Source organism: Seriola dumerili, unplaced genomic scaffold, assembly GCF_002260705.1.
Source record: "Seriola dumerili isolate Sdu_G_001 unplaced genomic scaffold, Sdu_1.0 BDQW01000668.1, whole genome shotgun sequence".
Lineage (NCBI taxonomy): Eukaryota > Metazoa > Chordata > Actinopteri > Carangiformes > Carangidae > Seriola > Seriola dumerili.
The window spans coordinates 2,294,158-2,318,704 of NW_019174923.1; the positions used below are offsets into that span (position 1 = coordinate 2,294,158).

Consider the following 24,547-nt stretch of genomic DNA (forward strand, 5'->3'; position numbering starts at 1 on the left):
CAGCTGTCAGTTAATTAGGGACACCTAGCTTAAACTAATGCACTCTAATACAAGAGTCCAGTAATAAATCCTATGTTCATGATCAGTGTAAGGTTCAGTTTTTATTGAAACTGTTTCTGTGAGATGCTGATTTGACTTTGTGGTTATTTTGGAGGCTGCATGTTTTGGTATTGCATTATATGGAAAGGTGTTTCTATAGTTTTGTCCACCCCATTTATATCAATGAGGGTATAAAAATACCTCTCTATGTAATGCAACACAGTATGGACTTACCAATTCTCACTAATACTGAAAGTATTTTGAGGGCTGTACTTTTGTAGTAATTAGATTTTGAACAGAAATGCACCAGTATGCGGACAGGCTATGGTCAAGTATTATTTTTAATGTTCGGACAAATGCACAACTGGCGTTTTTGTCTGTGTTGTAATGTTGTAATTGCAACATTTCCGACAGCACCTGAAGGCAGCATTGGTGTGGTGGGAGAGGCTGGTTTGTTGACTGACTTCGGCTGCGCTGTACCTGCCACTGGCGAACTAGCTAGCAACCTTGTCAGAGTTCTAGCCATTCAGTTTAACGAGATGTCAATAATGTAACTTTCGTCGTACCTGTAGCCACATGTTCTGGCACAAGATGATGATCGCCTGCAGATGAATTCCGTGTTATCGGACAATTTTTTTGTAACCGAGCACGACGTGGTTTTAGCTAGCGTTAGCTTAAGTTACAAGATTGACAAGATAGACGGCTAAAGTTCCTCCGGAGAGAGAGATGGGTAACGCTAGGCTGACCAGAGGTAGCTTATGTAGCAGGTTAGCCAGCTGAGTGCGACATGGAAATAAGAATATTTCCACATGGATTTCGACCATAAATAAACTGTTATCTCTTCGTGCAGGTGTTTGAGTACTGATCTTAAAGGACTGAGCAGCAGTGTCCGGCTGTAGCCGTCAAACTCTCGCTCGTCCTGGCCGCTGCGCTGGCCTAGGAGGCTAGCAGCAAGCTAGCCGCACGTCTGGCTCATCTACCAAAGTAAGTCTTTACACTACCTAATAATTCACCGACAGCTTTATCCAATTTATTTTTTCAACGTTTAAAACGTAAACTCGTAGCGTTAGTTAGCCAAGTTGCTGAAATACATTTGCATACTCTGCTTACATGATAATTAACGTTAAGTTACATAGGTGGGTGTGTGAGGGTGCTAGCGTTAAGTTAATCTATTGCAGCTATAGCTAATGGTAGCACATAAGATCATGGCCTGGATGAGTTTGTTCTTCAGCTAAGTTTCTAATATTTGTCCGGATCTAACTGTTGATTTGAGATTTTGCTACTTGACATAGCAACCTTTGGGTGAACTTTACATAACAACAGACATCGTCCAGAAAACAAGGCATTCCTCCCTTTCAGTTCTGGCATTCTTATTGTCTGTGTAGATTGTCCATTCAGTTATAAAACTCATGAAGTAGGTCATGTGAAGATTTAATATAGTGATGCTGCTGAAAGTCGGAAGTATTGATATTTTAGAGCTTCATGGTGAACAGTCAGTGTAAATCCTTGACTGAATTGATATGAGGTGTATGGCCAGTTATCCTTGGGTCAGGATTTTGCAGAAGTTAACGAAATGTATTAAATTTCACGAATGTCAAAGGTGCCGTATTTTTTTTCCCTCTTTCTGTGGGAAATGTCATTACATCAGACTGCATGCTCCATGCTTCAGTGTACTGTTTCTTTGCTTACTGACCATTATTCATACAAAGGCTGAATTTAGTAATTCGTTAAAGGAGTAGTTGATTGACATAAAATTCACCAACAGCAATTATGATGATCAACTGAAAGTTTACATACTAAGTAAATAAACTGTTTTCTTACCATTTTCATTTCCCCAATTGTAAGGATTTGTTGCTTTTCAGTTTAATTTTGTTGTGAATTGAATCTCTCTTTTTGCAAATTACTCTGATAAATTGTAACGTTATTAGTCACTACTTATAGACTGACTATTTATAGATTACAACAGTACTTGATAAATAATCGATCATGAAAATAATCACACCTGCTTGTGAAGTTTTTGTGTTTTAGATGTTTTACAACTTTTGAATCAAGGTGAATAAGCTTTTTTTGAACACAGACCAATAGTCAATATTTAGAAGTGACGCCATAGAAACCTGCACTACTTCAGACATGCCATAGTGATGTTGGTGGCTTCTTTCATTAGTATCCGTCTAGTACAAATACTCACTTTTTGAGGAACTGCTTGCTCATTGCAGATTTGCAATTGTGTCTTATTTGTCTCTAAAATGATTGACCATAGTGTATATGTAGTGCTTTGCAATTTTTCTTATATCCCTCTCCTGATTTAGTATGTCTCAGAATTGCTTCATAAGTTCCCTTTTCTAAATTATGCAATTTTCACACGCAAAAGTACATTTTTCCCTCAAGAAATGAATTGATTCTGATTCACACATGGTGGAGTGAATAGTTTTTATTTCAACACAGCTGAACTCCTCCTTATTGTGTTACCTCTAATCGGCCAAAAAGAGCTCATATTAGTAATTTAAGGGTAATTATATTTTTAATGCTAAAAAAAAAAACATTGAGAAGTTTTAGTAATCATTAGAACTAGTTTGTTATGCTGTTGATAAGCTACATATAAAAAATGAGAATGGAACCTCAGCATCTATGAATGCTAGGTTATGATTGTGGGAGAAATAAAACATCCTTAATTCAGCTCTCAGCTTGAGTCTTTGAGTTAAAGGGAGATGGGGTTAACGGAATAGCAGCTGTTTGAAAGAGGTATTCTGCTTTGCCTCTGCAGAGTGTAAAAAGTGTTTACATCTCACAGTAAGGATTGTATGTAGTGAGAATAATATATTTAAAACTTGGCTAACACTAAGCTGGTATCAAAATATGCTGTGCAGCAGGGCTAAAAATCTCAATATCCCATTTGCAGTGAAACTTCTGAGTGTGTTTGATAACTCTCACTGCAAGTAGCCTATTTTTGAATTAGATTTACAGATTTTATAACCTTTTTCCAGACAATGGTCCCTTTGTACTGCAGCTTTATGTAATGCTTGAATTTTGATAACAGTTGTGCCCATGTTCCCTGATTATGATGTTAAATTCATCACACTTTGCTGAGAAAAAGAAGCCGTCCTTATTTCTGCTGACATTTTCTTTTAACTGATTGAAGGTTGCGTGTCGTTGAGGGACTCCCTGCCAGCCATGGACACTGTGACAGACACATGCCCCGCGGTGCATCAAAATGGAAATGCCCATCGGGAGTTTCCAGACACAAGACCAGCCGCTGCTGTTCTGAGGCTTCATTTCTACCACAGCAGCCAGGGAGCAGCTGACTGCAGCTTACTCAGCTACCCACCTGGGGACTATGTGGCTGAAGAGCTGTGTATAGATGCAGCCAAGGCGTGCAGTGAGTACTCAAAGCTCTACAAGCCTGCATAAAGCACCCTCATTCATGTGTTTTGCTGTAACTCAGGGCATAGGTCCCAAGATAAGGTTATCAAGAGGCCACAGTGAAACCTATCAGCAAAAAAATCGTTGGCTTGTTCAATCATCTCCATGCTTTGTTTACAGTCGAACTTTCTTTACTCTGTTTAAGGATAAGCAAAAATGTGATAGCTTTGCTTTGCTGTTTTTTTTTTTTTTGTTGTTGTTGTTTGTTTGTTTGTTTGTTTTGCATAGGTACAATTTAAGAGTTAATAAAAATATGATGCAACTAATACATAGAGCAGGGCCGTGAGGTCGGGGGAGGGCTTGGCAAGACTAACCTGCATGTTGTTGGAATCGCACATTATGTGTTTGATGATAAACCAAACATAGCTGACATTTTAGATAATCTTAATTGACCTTCTGTTCACCTGTGTTGGTACTAGAAACAGATAGCTTTCAAATGTGTGTCCTAAGGCGTATTGTAATACAGTAAGTGCTCTTCAGCCCTGAAGTAACACAATTTCCACAGGTATACTGTAGTTTGTTTGTGCACTTCATTTTATAGAAATAAACAAACAAAATGTATTTCGGACCAAGCTAGTAACACACAGCATAGACGAGCTGTATTGTTTTAAAGATCATGTTATATATAATCAAATGGAGTGTTAGTTCACAGAACATAATGTGGTTTCTCATTCTTTGTCTGCTTTAGGTATATCACCTCTGTACTGCAGCCTTTTTGGTCTCTTCAGAGAGCGAGATTGCTTGTGGTTTTCACCAAACCACATCTTCCAGCTTGACGAATCGGCTTCAGAAGATGTGTTTTTCAGAATAAGGTTGCATTATTTTCCCTCTGTGTTGTCTCTTCAGCATCTTCTCCAGATTAAAAGTCAAATATCCTTGTGACTTGATACATTTTCCTTATCACCATTTACTACAGGTACTACTTCCCTGGCTGGTTCAGTGGTGGGGCATCGCGGGCATATCGATATGGCGTCACCAAGGGGTCAGAAAGCCCTGTCCTCGATGACTTTGTAATGTCATACCTGTTCTCTCAGGTAAGCACCTCAGCATATAGCCACCATCCTTATTACATATAATGGTTAGAAATTAGGGCTTAATATGCAGGAACAGTTTAACAAAAATATTGAAGAGCATTTTGTAGATGTTTGTTCGTACGTTGCCTTGCAGCCTAGTATTCTAGATTAGGCATCAGAAAACAAGCAGCTCATATCCTTGACATGTGCGGTGATATCAGTTTTGTTAGCTTGCAAGTTAGGTCACATCTCAAAATTTCATTTTTTAAAGTATTGCCCAGGGACACTGATAAAGATAGAGAAGTATCAAACTATAAAACAAGAGAGCTGGCACTTTTAATGAGTGCAGTTATTGCTCTTACGTGAGGACGAACTCAGTTTTTGGGAACAATTTTGCACCTTGTGGGCCAAAATCCGCACTTTGGCTTCATTCCAAGGCTTTTTCTGTGCTGAAGGTCTGAAAGTTCATAGCAGCCTCAGAGCAGAGCCATTGTCCTAAAATGTCATTGTTTGCTGTTAAGTTCCCGTCCTTGTCTGAAACAATTAAGTCTGCCACACAAAGTATTGAAGAGGTGCAGTCAGGATGCCAGTAAGGCTTGATTACTGACATGGCAAAGCAGGAAGTTGTTCTAGCCCCTCAAGACTTGGCAAATGCACAGATTTCCTTTTTGGAATTTGACCAAACACTAATATTTGAGAGGACTACACACTACATTAGCACAATATCCACTATGATGATAAGGGTCTTAAAAGAGGCCCTGCATTGAGGCCCTGTCATGGAGGGGGGCCCACTACGGTGTACATGTTCATGGTAATTAAGAGAGATGTCACCCAGTGCAACGGTGTGGCTCATTTATGATTTTTTAACAGTTTAATGACATCAGTCAAGGTCTTTCACACAAAGGAATCCAGCTAGCGTTGGCTACACAGGCAGTACTTGTTAAAATCAATTCTTTGTTGGTTTTGTCCTTTTCATGCGTTTTTTTGACAGTCAGAAAAATATATCATATCACCAGACCTATCCATTAAGGTTCCTGACATTTTTATTGTGCAAACTGCACCATCCAAAAATGTCAGCTGCTCAACATGTTATATTACTAGTGTTGATTATTAGGGGTGACATGGGTTCACGGGGGGGTCAGTATGGGCCAATTTTGCATTTTTTCCCTAAGGCCCACCAGCAGGTTAAGCTGGTCATGGAGGTCACAGTACTACGACTTTATTAAAGTCTTAGAGGTCACCAAGTCTGAAGACGGAAAGCTTTACCTGCCAAGGGTTGGGAGACCAAACTCATTTCCCTCTGGTTTTGTGTGCTTGAATTGCGTACATTTTCAATTCGCTCTCTCTCTCTGTTGGCAGTTTGAGTATTTGTTCTTGCATTTTTGGTCAAAGGAAAACAGAGTTGTAACAGTTAAATGTCTCCGTAGGACAGGTGGAAACCTAAGGGGCCTGAGTCAAGAAATGCTTTATGTTAACCACAGTGCAATAGAAAAGAAGTTTGTAGTACAGGTGAATCCAGGTAACTTAAGCCAGTAATATGACTGGAGCTGACCTCTTAGTGAACTAAAGGATTATGTGGAATTATGCCTGTGGAAATCTGCCCCCGGTGGCTTGGGAAAAGCCTAAAAGGGAGAAGGGAAGCACATCTGCGGGGGTCATTTGAGGGTGTAGCACATTGTGTATTTGCCGCCATTAAGCCATTACACATGCTCGCATTCACTTCGGACAGATGTTGTGTTTTGCTTTATGAAGGATATGTTTCATTCTCACAGTCTAATCTAGAGCTGAGCTTCTGTGTTTGTGATAAAGAAAGGCTATTATGACTTGGAAGGGGAAGTGTGTCTCTGAATTCACCTGCTGGATTTTCCAATGTTATCTTGTAGTTCTGGTCTGTTTAGTTTTCACACTGATTTATTACAATAAAAACAAGAGTTGTAGCCATGATGTCAGATGAGCTGACGGGAGGCTCATTCATTGGTCAGTTGTGGTGAGCCGTCATCCTGCATTGCAGGCAGTGCATGCAGTGCTACATGGACCTGCAGGGAAAACGAAAACAGTTTGTTCCAGTCACTGAGAGCAAGTCATGTTGTACTAAATTGTTCTCTGAGTCGTTATTTATCTTGTCTTGTGGTTATGACAAGCTCATAGTCGTTGTATATGAGCTTCTGTCACAAATAACAAGGGGAAATAGAATCAGAGAATGGACATGGACATGGTGAGGCTCTGATTAGTAGATAAATAAATTTGTGTAACATTTGAATTGTTCAGGTGTCACACGCGTCACGTTCTGTTCTGTGGCCGGGCTTCTTTCCATCAACTCAATAAACCATCTGCACCACAGTTTATTCAGACGCCAACGCAGAGATACCTTTGTGCCATTGTTGGGCCATGCCATGATTCAGATAGCAGCAGGGAACATAGCCTAAAACTGTTGGATTGATACAAACTCTTTCACACACACACAAACACAAACACACGGAGTACAGACTTTGGTAGTTCACATATGAGCAGGTGAGGAAGTGTGAAGAATCTGAACACACCTGTACACTTTATATGCCATCAGATTGGTTCACCAGTAGTCCCTAACAGCCACTGTGTTACTCTCATCTCTGTGTGCAGTGGAGGAATGACTTTGTGAATGGCTTGGTGAAGATCCCCAACTCCCATGAGACTCAGGAAGAGTGCCTCGGTATGGCTGTACTCGACATGACAAGGACAGCCAAGGAAAGACAGATGTCGCCACTGGACATCTACCACACTATAAGGTACAAGTGAAACACAAAGGCTGCTTTTGACCAGATGTGACACAAGTAGCGGCTAAGCACTATGTGATGTAATGGAGCCAAATACAAAACCTGGTTTTCAGCATTGATGCCAACACAATGTCTTTTTGGATACTATAAGGACTAATAAATGGACTTTTTTTTTCTACAGAACTTTTTTTTGTTCATTGACCAAAACAAAACTAACTTGAAACACAACATTAACTAATCTTGAATTTTGCCTAAATAAAATTATCTTCAAATCAGGAAAAATTGGATCAGAAAGTAAGTAAATAAGCATTCAGTGTCAGCTCTCACAACCTGAGAGTTTTTGAATCCCTTTATTATGAACATGATTTTTTTTTTCCTATTTCACTAATGAAAAATGCACAAGTGAGCAACTTTTCTATTCAACCTAATAATATGTTCATGGCATCTTGCTGTATGTTTCACACAAAACAACACCTTATTATATGCAAACACAACATTCAAAAATAAGAGTGACACCCATATCTACATAATATGATATTTGTAATGGATTTACAACATCTGGCTTTATGCTGATAAACAAAAATCTACTGAATCTCCTCCAGCTACAAGTCCTTCTTGCCAAAGGACATGAGAGCTCAGATCCAGGACCGCAACTTCTTGACACGAAAGCGGATCCGCTTCCGCTTCAAGCGCTTCATCCAGCAGTTCAGTCAGTGTCGGACCACAGCGCGCGACCTCAAGCTTAAGTACCTCATTAGCATGGAATCCCTGGAGAAGGCCTTCTACACGGAGACTTTCCAGGTCAGAGAACCGTCCAGCGGGCAGCTCATCATCCTGGTGGCAGCAGACACTGGCATCCAGTGGTGTCGAGAGAAGCTGAAAGATTCTGACCAGGTTCGTGCTGTTCTTCTTCTTTTTTTTTGCCTTTTTTTTCAGCTGTAATTTGCTTAACATGCTTTAACAGACTTTTATACAGAGCAGTGTAAAATGAGTGCAACACAGGAAGGAAACCACTAATTCCCAGTGTTGATGTCAGAACTCCACAACACTGAAATGCCACCCAAAAGAACAAGGAAATAAAAACTTTATTGCATCCCAAAGCATGAGCAGTGTTTCAGAATATACTACATTTGCCGCATTATTTATAATGAGTGACTATGACAGTATACGTTTGAATGTTTCTAAAACATTTTTGGATCACAATGGAGTTCTGTCGCTTGGAGGCATGAGATATATCAGCCTATATCTTTTTTTTTTTTTTAAACAAAAATATGAAGTCATAAGCTATTGTTATTCTGTTTGGCCAGGAGCTGCAGACCCTGTGTGACTTCCCTGATGTTACTGACATCAGCATCAAACAGGCAAGCAAGGAGGGTGCTGCAGAGAGTCGGGTGGTCACCATCAACAAGCAAGATGGCAAGAATCTGGTAATTTCACTTTTCAAACCCCTTTCCGTCTGCTGTTTTCACCAGAGCAAACACTGTGAAGCATTTGCTTTCCTCCCCTGCTTTTTCATGCGGAGAACAGAAAAAAAATATAATGCAGTGTCAAATCCACAGTTTGGTTGGTTTACACCATCTTGTCTGAACAGGATCCTGCTGATGTGCTCTGTTGTGGTTTTTCATACATTTCAGGAGCTGGAGTTCCCCAGTTTATCTGAAGCGCTCTCCTTTGTGTCCCTCATTGACGGCTACTATCGGCTGACTACAGACGCACATCACTACCTTTGTAAAGAAGTGGCACCTCCGAGGCTTGTGGAGGCCATCTCTTCTCATTGCCACGGCCCGATTTCGTAAGTGAAGAACCTCAAAGCTTGATTTGTATTTGAATGTAACCCATCTCTAATCCTAAACTTGAAATATTATGCTAATCTGTGGCGCCTCCACTGCCTCACTCGAGTGTCAAGATAACAGACGACTCCTCAGATTTGTGGCCACATTACCTAATTTTTTCAAAACTGACAAACCAACAGTCACTCATCCGTCCCACAGAGGTTAGCTGGGCACAAAATGAAGTGCAAATGGGCACAGCTGCAAATTATGTTCTCTACGTTCCTCACACTTGTACTTATGCTGCTTCGAGTGCTGAATTGCACCAGTCACCTTTGTATTGGCAGTAGTTAAACTTTCCACATTGGTGTTTAGTACAGAATTCTACAGGAGGAGTATGCTAAAACAGCTTCAGTTGTTCGTGGCATGTATTTCACAATATTTTGGAAGTATTCCTTTGAGTTTCTGGTTCATGTTGACATGATTGCATCACATAATTTCACAGATTCGTTAGCAGCACATTCATGCTGCAACTCTCAATTTCTTTTTATTTTGTTTATTTATTAAATTTTTTGTTGTTGTTGCAGAATGGAGTTTGCCATCAACCGGCTTCAGAAGTGTGGAAACAAGCGGGGCCTTTACATTTTGAGATGTAGCCCTAAAGACTTCAACAAGTATTTTCTGACTTTCCCTGTCGAGGTAGGTAACACTGTCCTGCAGTAGTGGGCACATTTCACCATAATAACAATAATAATGATTATAGACTTTATTTGTGTGCCACCTTTCTTAGGGTTAACTCTAAGTGCTTAACAATAAAGAAATCACATGCAGGTTGTATTTTCTTCAGTAAGGGTTTAACAATAGTTGTTTTGAAGGTGTCCAGGAAGGTTTTTGTTTGAAAAGATGTATTGACTTGAAACACTGTTGAACACCCGCTTAAAAAATACTGTAGGTACAGGGTCAATACATGAGGTGGAGCAGTTATACTCAGTGACAGTCCACTGTAATACAGGTGAATTTTCCCATTGTTATATATATATATGTATATATATATATTTTTTTTTTTTTTTTTACAGGGTTTACTGAGGTCATCTGTATTTATATCAGCAGCATTACTGGCTCTGTTATTGAAGAACAATGCAAGTTGCTCACATTTTGATGCAGAGAACTGTGGAGGGGTGGGGGCAGTGTCGAGTAGCTGATCAGTAGTGGAGGTTGATATTCCAATCCGTTCTTGCCAGACATATTGCTTTGTTATAGGCACCCACAGCTTCTTTGTATTTATTACAATGAACTGTGAGTCTAGTGTTCCTCTATCCATCCGCTGCCCGACAGATTCACTTAATTTCATTAACACATGCTGTTTAACCATGGGGAGATTCTGTCAGTCAACCTCTTTTTTTAACCTTTTGTGGAGCAGCGGTTTTTAAAGCAGATGACAAGGCACTGTTGAAATTTTCAACCGTGTCATTTAAAGAGCAGTCACAACTGCATGGTACAAAGGATCTTATAATATTGGGGAATTCTGCGTTAACATCTGTTCAACTAAAAAATTCCCTTCTAGTCTTTAAGATTAGGTTGGCATCAAAAAACACACAAAAACAGGTAATTTCTCTACTGAAACATTATCAGTGTTGAACCCTGTTGTTTTCACTGTATAGGTCTAGAATGTTACCATGCTGATGAGTGGCTTCACACATGTTGAATGAGTTGAAAGCTACACCGTGAATTCACAGGGTTTAGAGTCATTCTTTTTATTGATTTGTATATTCAAGTCTCCACTCAGGATTCATTTTTAATATCTAGTAATACCATTGGAGATCAGCTCTGAGAATCCCTGTAGAAATAGCGATGAATATCTCGTTGGCCGATACAATGTAATGATGAGCACTGATAATTCTGCTTTGAGCTCGAGCAAGATATTCAGATGATATAGATTTAGCCAGGTCAATGTCGTTACACACAAGCTGTGCAGAGAAAATGGCTGCAGTTCTGCTATGTTTTGTCTGACTGTCTGATAAAATTTTCAGTTCGAAGGACAAGCCTCTATCATTGTTGCTGCACCAGTAGCCAGGTTTCAACTAAAAACATACAATGCAAATTCTCTTCAATTGTCAGATTATTAACCAAAAAGGATCTGTTGACCTGTTACCGGCTCATTTCGTCTCTAGGGTTTCTTTGGCAGGAAAGGAGACTGGCTTTGGCTAAACACTGACAAATTTTAAGAAACGTACCAAATGATTTGTTATCTCTACAGTGTGTTTGACAATGCTAACCGGCTGTTTTAGATCACCGGTATGTTTAAGGAAGCGATATGGGGTCTGTCTCAGTGATGATGTCTGTGGTTATTGCTATTGCAGTTCATCAGTTTGACTGAGCTTCAGCAGGCAGGGAAGGGAGTCATTGGGTCCTCGATTGGAACAGAGATATCCTCTGAACGCTTTGGGTGATGTAAAGCAGAGGATCAGGCAGTCTGCCTGTGTGCATTGTCCTTCATGCTTATCCACACGTTTTTGTTTGGGTATGGCATCCCAAGAGCATGACGTAGGTTGGCACCGAGTCGTCTGGATCCACTGATGTTTGGATGAACCCCACCAGGTTTAAAGTGGTCTTCATACTTCCAAAAGATACTGAAATTGTCAATAAACAATAAACAAACATGCAAGTGACAGTCCCTCAGTTTCTCTAGTAGTATCGAATAGTCTTTTTTTTCACGATCTCTGAGCCAATTCTCTTTTGCAGAATGTCAAAAGGCCCAGTGTGGATGATAAGCCTCATATTACTTGGATGTGTAGAGAGGATAACTGGCAGCAACCCTGTTAGCTCCCTGTCAGACAGCCACATACCAGAAAGACTACCTTGTAGCATTTGTGTTTAATAAGCCTTCAAACTGGACTCCCTGGGTTATAATTCATCTTGTCACCTGTGACATAGCAGCATGTCTACAGCAACACTGCAGCCTGAGATTTTTGATCCAGTGTTATTGTCGTTCTTAAGGATCTGAAAAGGATTCTGTGCCAACTTTCAGTTTTAAATACTCTGCACTGCAGACACATTTTGGTCACACTGGTTCAATGCAAAGTTACATCTAAAGGCTACATGTAAAGTAATGCATTCTCTTCTTGTTTTAATCCTCAGTGTTTTCATTGTAAAATTGAAATCTTCATCTGTGGTTCTCCCTCTTGAATAACTGCTGATTCACTCTCTGAAACTTGACTTATATCCATTTCCACTTCTCTGTCCCAGGTGTATGACACTGTAGAATACAAGCACTGCCAGATAACCAGGTCTGCCAGCGGTGAGTTTAACCTCAGTGGAGCCAAAAGAAACTTCAGTAGCCTGCAGGAGCTACTCAGCTGCTACCAAAAGGAAACTGTGCGCTCTGACAGTGTCATTTTCCAGTTCAGCAAGTGCTGTCCACCTAAAGCCAAAGGTAAGGCTAACAGAATCTGGATTTGTCCAGTGTGTGTTTTTGAGAGATTAGTAGACATTAGCAGAGTCTATGACTGGATGCAAGCATGCATGGAACATGTTCAGTATCCTAAGATGCAGACACACCAGGCTTCTCTATTGAATGTGTGTATGGGGATCTCCTACCAGTTTACAGACATGGTAATTGAACTGGGATGATCAGTTGGTGTCCATTGGCCTCCAGCTCTGTGAGTTTTAGATGCTGCAAGACAGGATTTAGGACTCCTGACAAGAAACTTTGTCCCCATACAACAAATCAACTGCCCTGCATTAGTTAAGGCTTATCTAGTGCAGCCCAGTTTGATGCTTACTGTTGTTTTATTCAGTGGGTTTTTAAGTACATACTGACTAGTCACTAAGAGCAAGGGAGAGAGCATTTTCCTAACTGGGATGCATGGAGCACAAACTCACAGCCAGGGTGCCTCAAAGGTGACCCAGTCCTTTCCGTAAGTAAATGAAAACTGAGCTTTGAATTATAATAACTGAAGTTTCAACATGTCACATATTCCATCCCTGACTCACACTTTCATTTCTCAAGTTTATCTGTCAGTTGGAGTCTTTATGTTTGTGCACTTTCAACTTAGTAAGCTGTAACTGGTTTAATATAAGAATGTGTTCTTGTCTTTCCACCATCAGAAAAGTCCTGCCTGCTTGTGTGCAGGTGCAACAAGGGCTCAGAAGTGCCTCTATCTCCATCACTACATCGACACAACATCAGTCAAATGGTGTTTCACAAGATCAGGAAAGAAGATCTGGAATTTGTAAGATTAGTTTGCATTTTCAGGATTAATCATGTCTCCATCTCCTCGTGTATGTCACAATATCATTGTGCGGCACTATTATTTTACTACATCATCATTTTGCCCACAAGTCAAACTCTGACTTCATTAAGTTAATCACCTGTTAAGGGTTAGAATTTAATGCTTATGATTCCTGAATTGAACCTGCGATTATGTTCTTCCTGTCAGATGGAGAGTCTTGGTCAAGGGACATTTACAAAGATCTTCAAAGGGGTCCGCAAGGAGCTGGGAGATTATGGACTTGTGCACCACACAGAAGTTGTCATGAAAGTGCTTGATCATGCCCACAGGAATTACTCTGAGGTGTGTGGCTTTAAAGCTGTGCTAAAAGTCGTCTTTGCGGGAACACTGACTGGGCTCAGTTCTTACAGCCACTAATTGGTTATTGGTTAAAAAAAAAAAAAAGAAATACAAAAAGTAAACAATACTGAAGGTTAAAAACTGCAGTGTGTTCATCATGCTACTTTAGGTTGGAAGAGGTTTTGAGGTCCTTTTAGATGCCATTCAACTCATGCTAAGTCCACTGATTCCCAACCAGGGGTTTAACTACCCCAGGGGGTACTTGTGCATTTACCTGTAAAAACTGAGTAACTCAACTGATTTAAAAGAAGTTAAAATGTGTATTTAAAGTGCTGGATAAATGGCTGAAATGTCCAATTTTTTAAATCATTTGTATATATTGATTGCACATGATAGGTGGTGTCAGTGAAGTAAATTAAGCTCATCTGATATGGTCATGGCCTTATGTCCTGCAAGAACAGGTTGAGAGAGGTTACATTTTCTGTAATTCAGTCCCAGGTGAATCACAGGAGCATATCTTTTTTTTCTGACATGGGCACATAAATAATTTGGTTTTATGACTTTGTCTTGTCCTGCAGTCTTTCTTTGAAGCTGCCAGCATGATGAGTCAGTTGTCCCATAAGCACCTGATCCTTAACTACGGCGTGTGTGTCTGCGGAGAAGAGAGTAAGTCTGCATCTCTCAACTTGTCGTGCAACAAGCATACTGAATGTCCTCAAATGCCCACACAGTAACACTGCCGAATGAGCTTGGTCTAATGATATCAAGACTCTACCATGCTCTGCTATAATCTTGACCGGCCTCTTTGAGCCTGAGGCATGGTGGGCTGTTCTTAGAAGGATTACTATACCCCGCCCCAGAAACTCTTTCACCTGCCACACTCTCTCATGCACATGTCTGCATTGCTCAGACTGATCAAGTGGAAACACTGATATTATTTTAAAGGAAAATATTCACCTGAATCATTTCAAAACTTAAAAAAACCAAAACAACTATTGACAAAGTAACCTGCATGACTGGTCCTTTTTCTTGTTTGGGAGGGTATTACTTTTATTTGAATGGACTACTAACAAACATAGAGGTGTGTAAAACCTCAAGAGTAAACACTTCACTGTTTGATTTACAGTGAGTAATCTGTTGTAGAGGAATAAAATTTGCCACTCCTGACCAACAAGACACAGTTTTAAATATAAATAACTGAGTGTACCTCAGCATTTTTCTATCTTTACTGTTCTGACACCAAATCACAAACTTAATTAGACCATCTAAAAGTGAACTGTATCCCTGTCATTTTGTCAAGTGTCATCGAGAGACACTTAAGTCCTGCTCTCTCCCTGCAAGTGGCTTTGGTTAACACCATTTGCAAAGTGGATCATCAGGGTAATAGCATCGAATGACATGAAGTGAAGAGGTTTAAAACTTGGGTTGTGATCGCAAGATCCTGAGTTGATTTTAAATAAGATAAAAAATGCTTTCATTTCTTATAGACATTATGGTGCAGGAGTATGTGAAGTTTGGCTCACTGGATACCTACTTGAAGAAGAACAAAAACTCTATAAACATCCTGTGGAAGCTTGAAGTGGCAAAGCAGCTGGCCTGGGCCATGAACTTCATGGTATGTAGCCATGTAATGTCCGATTTAATGCATTTACCAGCTGTTCACCAAGTATTGAGAATGAAAATTTTGAGTGATTGTTTTCTCAGTGTAGGTAAGAGACTGATAGCTCTCTCCTTTTCTGTACCTGCAGGAAGAGAAGCATCTTGTCCATGGGAACGTGTGTGCTAAAAATGTTCTTCTGATCAGAGAGGAGGACCGGAGGGCTGGGAACCCCCCCTTTATCAAACTGAGTGACCCTGGCATCAGCATAACTGTCCTACCCAAAGAAAGTGAGTTGGTCTATTTTCAACATAACTGTAATACACCTCTTTAATCAACAGAGGGCAGTATGTTTCTATTTAACAAGGCTGTGATGGCAGTGAGATGATACCATCTTAAATCCACATTGCATTGGATTGCTTCATTGTTTATGGTGTTTTGTTAAAACAGGTAAAACTGATCTGTAAGACATTGGGATATGCTATTAAAATAAAGAAAATGAGTTTAGTTTAATAGGAATTGATTCTTTTTTTTATTACTAGATGCAGAGTGATGTATTATAGAGTGCAAGAAGTGCACCCAATTACAGCATAAAACTAAACTGAATCAATTAAAATCTTGTCTGAAAATGTGCTCTAATTAAATCAAGTCTTTACTAACAGTGGTGGTTTAAATGTTTTTGTTTGTGCTCAGTCCTGATTGAGAGGATCCCTTGGGTTTCCCCTGAGTGTATCGAGGACCCTGCCAACCTCAGCCTGGCTGCAGACAAGTGGAGCTTTGGCACCACACTATGGGAGATCTGCAGTGGTGGGGAGAAACCTCTATCAACACTGGACAACTCTAAGGTAGGGCTGGGTGGTTTGACCTAAAACATAGACTATCAAGGTATATACTTAATATCAGATGGTAACAATATTGTGCATATCATGGTATATGATTTTTTTTCTCAGTTTTGTTTAAAATGAGGCACAAGATGCAGTAGGGTTGAGAATTTCTCGGTATCTCAAAATTCTGTTCCAGTTTAATGACATTTATTTGCTGATTCCGTTTGCTGTATTTTAATACCATATCTCCATCGCTTTTGTGACTGTATGACCATTCACAATGACATCATGATTAATATATACCTCATAGAAACAGTTAGCAGAGCAGGTCGTCATATTTTCCAACATTGTCAGCTGATTGCTTGAGGCTTCTCTGTTTGCTACAACAGCAGGTTGTAATTTTTTTTCACTTCTGGTTGGAAACACACCTTGTGAATTTGAGTTTTACTTGTTTAGCTGCAATATGTTGTCCTGATGTGACTCGGCTTGCACTCTTCTTCTTCTTCTTTTCAGTTTACTTCAAAATAAAATCCAAACTGTGTCATTTTTACTTACATGGAAAATCCATAAAGACAGTTCAGTCTCAACATGATTTAGTGTATTTAGATGCTTTATATCTGCTTCATATCATATGCAGAATGTGAAAATACAGAAGACTGTATTTGAAATGTCTCATAGAAAACCCTGTTCTACGAGGACCACCATCAGCTTCCTGCACCAAAGTGGACCGAACTGGCTAATCTGATTACCAGCTGCATGGACTACGAGCCCACATTCAGGCCAACATTTCGGGCCATCATCCGTGACCTCCACAGCCTCTTCACACCAGGTCGGTGTATATCCCCTCGCCAGCTGGGCCAGCCAAAAGTCCCCTAATGGTGTCACAACAGGGAATTTAGGTCACACCGATGTTGAATCTCAAGTGTCCTAACACACACATCCTTTGACCCCCCACTCACATTTATCATTGTGTCTTCAGAAACATGGCCTCAGCTCAGTCTCAGCTCCTGTTTTGATGAGGTCATAATTAGCTGATATCGGAAATGAGACAAGGAATGGAGCAGGGATAGTGTTCCTCAGCATTTTGCAAATGTTTTTGTCCTGCAGGGTAGATTTGAAAAGTTTAAACTCTGTGTGTATAATGATTAGTCCTAACTTGTCCCAGACACCAGAAACAGGGAGACAAATGCTGAAAAGATTTCAGGGTCAAATTTGTCCCGTTTGAAAATGTTATTGATGTTATATTGATTCATTTCTGAGTTGTTGCATTATCTCTCATGTACATGTTTTTTTGTTTGTTTTTTTGTTTTTTTTTGTCTTTTGTGTCCCCAGACTATGAGTTGATCGTTGACAGTGACATCCTGCCAAACAGGACTGTGGGCTCCGCCTGGTCCACTGGGGGCTTTGAGAATCAGGAGCCAGCTCAGTTTGAAGAGAGACACCTCATATTCTTACAGCAGTTGGGCAAGGTATAAAGAAACTGTGCTTTTCAGAGCAACTCTACCCCCATGTTAATATGCTCAGACTTTGTGACCCCTTTTCCTCTTGTAGTACCTTTTTGTTTGACATGTAATGATATTTTAGTCTTTTTGATACATGCATTACATTTATTATTGACACCAAATCCCAACCATCAGTTTCTGACATGTTGAATTTATAACGTTTTTTGAGGTGAATGTTGATTCAATGAAATTAGGTTATTCACATTATTTATTTAAAGGGTATGAGGGGTTGATAGCTTGGATTGTCATAGGATTTTCACTTGATAGACAATTAACTTTGATGCTAAAATTTTCTTAGTGTCATGTCACATTATTTGTTAGTCTGTCTAGTTATCTAGCTAGCCATTTACTAGTCAGCAGATATAGTATTGTAAGTCCATGAAAATTCAAAAACACACTAAGCGCACACTTTCAGCTGGTGCACTGCAGAAGAGTTGTGCAATGCATTTTAGGACTTGCATTGAAGCTCACGGTGCTCTGTACCTCGCATTGTCGAAGTAAGAAAACACTCTTGAGAAAAAATGACAGCTTACAGAAGTTGGTCTTCTGTTTCAGGGAAACTTTGGCAGCGTGGAGATGTGTCGGTATGACCCACTGCAGGATAACACTGGGGAGGTCGTGGCTGTGAAGAAACTACAGCACAGCACTGCAGAGCACATACGAGACTTTGAGCGCGAGATCGAGATCCTGAAATCTCTGCAGCATGAGAACATCGTCAAGTACAAAGGCGTATGCTACAGTGCAGGTACAGTTCACTGTTATTTTAATAGCTTTGCTCTAGTACCTGAAATGAACCTGAAACTTAGCATAATCTATCACAATAATGGTCAGGGTTATCTAGTGATTAAAAGATAATCAGTGATTTCATACAATATATCTAAATACATGTATCTAAATTCACTGTGTAATTACCATAATGTCAAAGGTTTATTGTGTGTTTTAAATTGTAGGAAAATTAAGACCTATTAAGCTATGGAGCTTCCTTTCATTTTCTGCCCCAAAAATATTTAACGTTTCAGGGCCTCAAGCTGCTGTGCTTAGAGTAACATCTGGAAGCTTGTAAAATTTATAGCAGGCGTTAAAGCCCGGGGAGACAGCATTATAGCTCTTAGCCAATAATTGAATCTGATTTGACAGCAGTTAAAGTCCAAGAAGTCTGTGTGTTACTATTAAAGGTATAACATGTTGGCTCAGAAGTGCTGTATTAAATGTAGATATCATTATCTTAAAGTAAACTGATAAATACATTGTCCAAAAAGCCGACATATAAAAAATTTTGCTTACACAAAATATGAATGTATCTTATTAGTGTAGTTAAGGCTCAGTGTTCACTGCGGGCTCATGTGTTTTAACCTCATGGTTGATGTTTATATAACATTTCATATCAGCCGCAATGTGATGTGATTGGAGATCGATGATTCAAAGAAAGATTCTTTCTTCTCACACCACTAAAGTGCCTATTTTATACTTGTATATACTATACTGATACTACAAAACCTTCAACAGTCTCAGTGAAGCACCAGCCACATTTGAAGTCACAGGCTCTGACACAGTGTATTGAATCAGTGAGCTTCACAGGAGTGAGATAGGCATCGGAGCTCCTGTAATATCTGCCCATCTCTACTGGACATTCAGCAAACTGGGCTTTATTGTATTCATCCACAAATAACTATAAACCAGCCTTATGAAACAAGTTCATTTTGGTATCACTCGCCACAGCATCAACCTTAATATCGATAAAGAAGGATTTCACACTAGTCTCTCAATGAAATATACAAACTTTTATGGCTGTTAAGTGCATATGGTGAATAATTTCTTTTGTGTGTTTTTTGACTCCCTTCAGGACGAAGAAATCTCCGCCTCATTATGGAATATCTGCCTTTTGGAAGTCTGCGAGATTACCTCATGAAAAACAAGGAAAGGATCGATCACAAGAAGCTTGTGCACTACACTTCTCAGATCTGCAAGGTACAGCCCTTTGGCCAGTTTTGTAACATGCTTTCTGGAGCTGCTGACCACTCGAGCTACTGATGCAAAAATAAAAAATAAAAATGTTTTTTTTGTTTTTTTGTTCTGTGTTCACAGGGTATGGAGTACCTGTCAAGTAAGCGGTATATCCACAGAGACCTGGCAACAAGAAATATCCTAGTGGAGAGTGAGCTGAGGGTGAAGATTGGAGATTTTGGCCTCACCAAAGTTCTGCCTCAGGACAAAGAGTACTACATGGTCAAAGAGCCAGGAGAGAGCCCCATATTCTGGTCAGACTGTTTTCTCTGGAATGTTTTGTTCTCTCTGACAAAGAAGTCTTTACAATCCTCACAATGCTGTACCGCGAGCTGATACTGAGGAATTCTTTAATTTAAGAAATTCTTTTGCAGAGTTTTGCAGGGTTTTAATTGAACTTTTCCTGTTTTGGCTAACCAATCATTTGTCAATAGAAATTCCTGTTAAGAATTTGTTGGCATTCCTAACCTTTTATCTGTTTGGTTTCACTGTGATGCCTGACGTAGTGTTGAAGTCATCTTGTGAACTTGCCTGTTTTGCAGGTATGCTCCTGAGTCGTTGACTGAGAGCAAATTCTCTGTGGCGTCAGATGTCTGGAGCTTTGGAGTGGTGCTTTATGAGCTCTTCACCCACAGCGACAAGATCTGTAGCCCTCCTGCAGTAAGTCATAACACACTCACGTGTGCATGCACTGGCTTTTTTCACTGCTTTTTCAGCTTCATTCATGTTCACTGCTGAGTGTAGGGAACAGTATGAAAATGGACTAATATTAAATGTGATGTGCAGATGTAGAGACAGTTCCCAAAGCTATTCACCCAGTACTTCACGAGGTCCTACTAACTCAGAGTTACAGTTACAGTTTCAGTTATTGTAATACAGAAGATCCCATTTTAATTTAAGAAAACAGGGTAACTGACACTGACAGTTAGCCTGACATGTACTGACATGACACTGTGGCATGTCATTGTTGCATGTCCTCCTCCACCTCTTTCCCCACATTACCTTTGTGTCTCTGAACTTTTTATGCCTGGTGACAGCAAGGGCCAGAGACATTATGTTTGGTGTTGTTTGTACATCTGTATGTCTGTCTCATTCTCATGAACGTGATATCTCAGAAACGCCTTGACGCAAAGGTCAGCTTCACTGTGACATCATAATGTTCTGCAAAAATACTTCTGACCATTATTCAACACTGTAACTCAGTAAGGAGAGATTATGACCATATTTCCTGCAAGTTGGCTCCTTGGCGAAGGCGTCCAACCGCAAGGTGGTAATTCTAGTACTATCAATTAAAGGCAGAAAAAGGAATATAGTGGTAGATCTCTCTAGGGACAGATATATCTTTGTTTGATTCTTTAAAAACACTCAGACATTTCTTTGAGATTGAAGGATTTAAAACATTTGAATCTCTTAAAGCTCAGTATCACTTATCAAATAAGAAATTCTACAAATACAAGTTAGACATGATGTGTACAAGAAAAGCAAAAGTGCCAAAGCGCTAAAATTTACAAATGCTGTTTTTTGGACCATAGAGAGCACAAACACTTTCTATCAAAAATGTATATTGTGATATTTAGTTTGAACCTGGACAAACTTGCATGGTTAAGAACATTTTGGTGTGCACTGCTCAAATGAGTGATAGATAATGATAAGATCCAGATCTTGTATCTCAATATGTAATAGATTTAAAGAGTTACAATATAATATTCTGAATAATATTTATATTTCCCCATATATTTATAATGACGTGTAGTTACTTGGCTTTATTTTCTGTGGAATGCAACAAAATTCAGATGTTCTGGAGGGCAGTATGTGTAAACATACAGTACAGTTTATTTCTGAGGTTGTGACTTTGGAACGACAAGAATATTACATCGATGGAAGGAGGGGTTTTTCTGCGAAAGTGGAAGAAACCATTAGAATCTCTTGGAGTCAAATATAACTTGTTGGACTTAAGTGGAACACAATTGTGGTCACATGTGAACTGGGAGAACTGAATCCATCTACCAAGAGACAATTATTTTTTTCTTTCTTAAAACCCTGGCATGTGCATGCTTGTAAATTGTCTGAAGCTTTCTCAATAACCGCTCATCTAAAAAACTTCACAGTGGACACTGCACTTCCTTGCGTCCTCAGCAGTACACCTGAAAAGTTTCAAGTCGAGAGCCGTTGTTGAGAAAATCAAAATACAGACACAGAGATTCTTATTTTATAGTTAAATGTAGAAACATGTCAGAAGAAAATAAATTGACGTCGAAGAACAGGCCCGTCAACCTGTCAGCATCTTGCAGATAATTTGCGTGTTTGACAGTGATTCATGTTCTGTAAAAAGAACAAACAAACCCTGACATTTGAACCCTCCGAACGCTGCAGGGGAAGTGTTTTCCTCCCTCCTCTGCCTGAACAATCATACCTCAGGGCGTGTACTGAATAAGTTAAACCAAGGCCCTCTCTTCTGCTCTGACACCTTACAGCATCTGGATGTATGCTGTTGATATTCTGGGCAAAGAGCCAGCTGAGCCAGAAGTCCTGCATAATTACACATTAAACATACACACTTCTCCATGCTATATCTGACATGTCATTTGCCATGTTGACTGTAGTAGCGTTTCTCTGCTCAGCTTACGCCACATCTTTGACTTTGTCTCAGTAATAACAGATTTATCACTTGTGTTGTTAATACTAGTACAATCACTTTGACCATTGACCTGTTGAGAGTATAAGTCATTTTTATTATCTGTAAGGATCTTGTTTTTAATCTGTCTTTGTCTTGGTTGTCATCATTCTCCTCCCCAGGTTTTTATGTCTATGATGGGGAACGATAAGCAGGGACAGTTGATCGTCTATCACCTCATTGAACTCCTTAAATCAGGCAGCAGGCTGCCTCAGCCTCTGGGCTGTCCCTCAGAGGTAAGCACATGTACTGCTGTTTTCTCTCTCTGAAGAGACTCATTTATCACACACGTGTACTCTTACGCAGTGTACACACATATACTTGTATTCGTGTACACACACTCACACCTGTATGTCAGTGTATACTCAGTACTCACACATATACACATTTGTATGAGTGTATTTTATACACTTGTTTGGTTGGGTGTTTTCATATTCTTTTATTTGGCTACCTGGGAACAGGACTGCAAATTTGATTCAGCTAGAAGCCCCATATGCAGTGTTATACATTGCATTTCCTCTCCTTATCTAATAATGTTTATCCACATAACATAAATTAATCAAAATAAATAGGTACAATTTGATGCTAACAGTTGAATGTAACACAAAAATGTGTCATATTCCCCTAATGTAGACCTTTCATGTTTTCTCCATTCTGAAAAAGAACAGTCTTTCCCTGTGGTGTAAAACAACTACAGCTCAACCAGTTTTGCAAACATGAACAGTTTGCATGTTATTCTCAGTTTTCAAACCTCCAATAGCAATGCATAAAGACGAATGTATTCCTGGTCAAAATTCTGCCATTTTCCTTAAAACACATGGGTGTGTTACTCAAACCAGCCTTCCTGGATCATATTTTATCTTTTCACCAGTGCCTGAAGCAAAACGCCCCTCGCACTTTTTATTATAGTGCCATTTTCAGTGTGAACACCCCGATTACCTGTCATTTCCATCAAGAGTAATTGACATATACTGACTAATGCTCATCTCTGGAATTAATTTAAAAAAAAAAATCCAGCCTCTTGGAGGTGTGCTTGGGCAGTTTAAGAATATTACAACAGTCCAGACAACAACAATACTTGATTGAGTTGGAAAACCCGTTCATGACAGCCTCAGAGTTGTAAACATGACTCAGGAATTTCTGAAGGCTGCTACATTTGCCAAAAGAACTATAGCAAAGTCACCATCACTGGCAGCTACGTCAAAATAAAATCTAATATAATCTCTAATACATTTGATTCAGCAAATTTAAAATGTAACTTAACTTTTAACTAACCACTCCAAATATGAAACCCAGCAACAATACCAGATTTAGGCTGTTTAATTTGTCTGACTACAGGGCTACCAGTCAGGTTTTCCTTGTGTGTGACATTGCATGAATGCAGTATAAACTCCTTACTAAAACCATTTTTTTTCTCTTTGTCCTGTCTCTCAGATACATGAGGTCATGGAGGAGTGCTGGGACAACGACCCCAGCCTGCGTCCTTCTTTCAAGGAACTTGCCCTTCGCATCGACCTGTTCAGGGACAGTAAGGAGTTTTAAAATCACCCAAAGTGCCCCCGCTCCTCTTCAGCCGTGACGCTCTTAACATTGTTGTCCTGTTTGTGGCAAAGGTCACAAAAAAGGCCAAAACGAGGTCCTTCTCCTGCTGAGTGCCAGAGCAGTTTGTGATTGGTGAGTGGTGGTTCAAAACCAGGACCAGCTCAAAAACTACTGCCAAGGTGCCTTTAAGCAAGGCACACAACCCCCCTTTTTCTACAGTGGAGCGGCTTAGTGGCCAGCAGAGGAAAATGGAGGATTGGATGCGTCAAACTGTTGAAGGTGATGTTGCTGAAAGAGAGCAAAAGTGTTTGGTCAAACATCCTGGATAAAGTTTTAAAAGAAGAGTTTGTAGAGACTGTGATTAGACTAACGCCAGGCCTGAAGCTAGAGATGCTTGTGTTGAACAAGATCTCTGTGTGTGTGTGTGTGTGTGTGTGTGTGTGTGTGTGCGTGCGTGTGTGCGTGTGTGCGCGTGTGTGCGTGTGTCCAAGTGTGTGAGGGAGTGAGAGAGAAGAGTGTGTGTGTGTTTTGTCCTTACAAACAGCTAGCAGGGCTAGCTCTCGCCACCCCTTTTTCCCCCACCTGAAGAGAAATGGATTAGTAAAGCTGAGTGTTTTCTATGTATGTGTGTATATACCTACAGTATATTTGTGTACATATGTCCAGAAAAATTTTATAATTTTATAAAAATGAAAATATAGTAAATACTATATTTGAACTGCCAGAAAAGTGTCAGTGTAAATGAAGTCCATACAAAGTTGATTTAAAAATCTAATATTGTTTTATGTTTTCATTGTGAGAGGTGGTTTGAAAATTAAAGAACAGTTTAATTGACCAGC

At 39.8% G+C, this 24,547-nt stretch overlaps 1 protein-coding gene across 2 annotated transcripts; it reads left to right on the forward strand.

Moving 5' to 3' along the window:
* Positions 1-492: 492 nt before the first annotated feature.
* On the forward strand, positions 493-24,542 carry LOC111236466 (tyrosine-protein kinase JAK2-like). 2 transcript variants are annotated; one of them, XM_022765204.1, is made up of 25 exons: positions 493-806; positions 890-1,023; positions 3,179-3,415; positions 4,148-4,271; positions 4,376-4,493; positions 7,092-7,237; positions 7,828-8,119; positions 8,533-8,652; positions 8,860-9,017; positions 9,582-9,693; positions 12,241-12,427; positions 13,102-13,226; positions 13,434-13,568; positions 14,144-14,231; positions 15,053-15,180; positions 15,314-15,452; positions 15,856-16,007; positions 16,665-16,815; positions 17,319-17,455; positions 18,044-18,233; positions 19,332-19,456; positions 19,574-19,746; positions 20,035-20,152; positions 22,289-22,402; positions 23,601-24,542. In XM_022765204.1, the coding sequence occupies exons 3-25, from the start codon at positions 3,211-3,213 to the stop codon at positions 23,706-23,708; spliced, it is 3,345 nt and encodes a 1,114-aa protein (XP_022620925.1). In that variant the 5' UTR covers positions 493-806; positions 890-1,023; positions 3,179-3,210; the 3' UTR covers positions 23,709-24,542. The 2 variants fall into 2 exon arrangements, with proteins under 2 accessions (XP_022620925.1, XP_022620924.1); XM_022765203.1 differs by having other exon boundaries at positions 493-790.
* Positions 24,543-24,547: the final 5 nt, after the last annotated feature.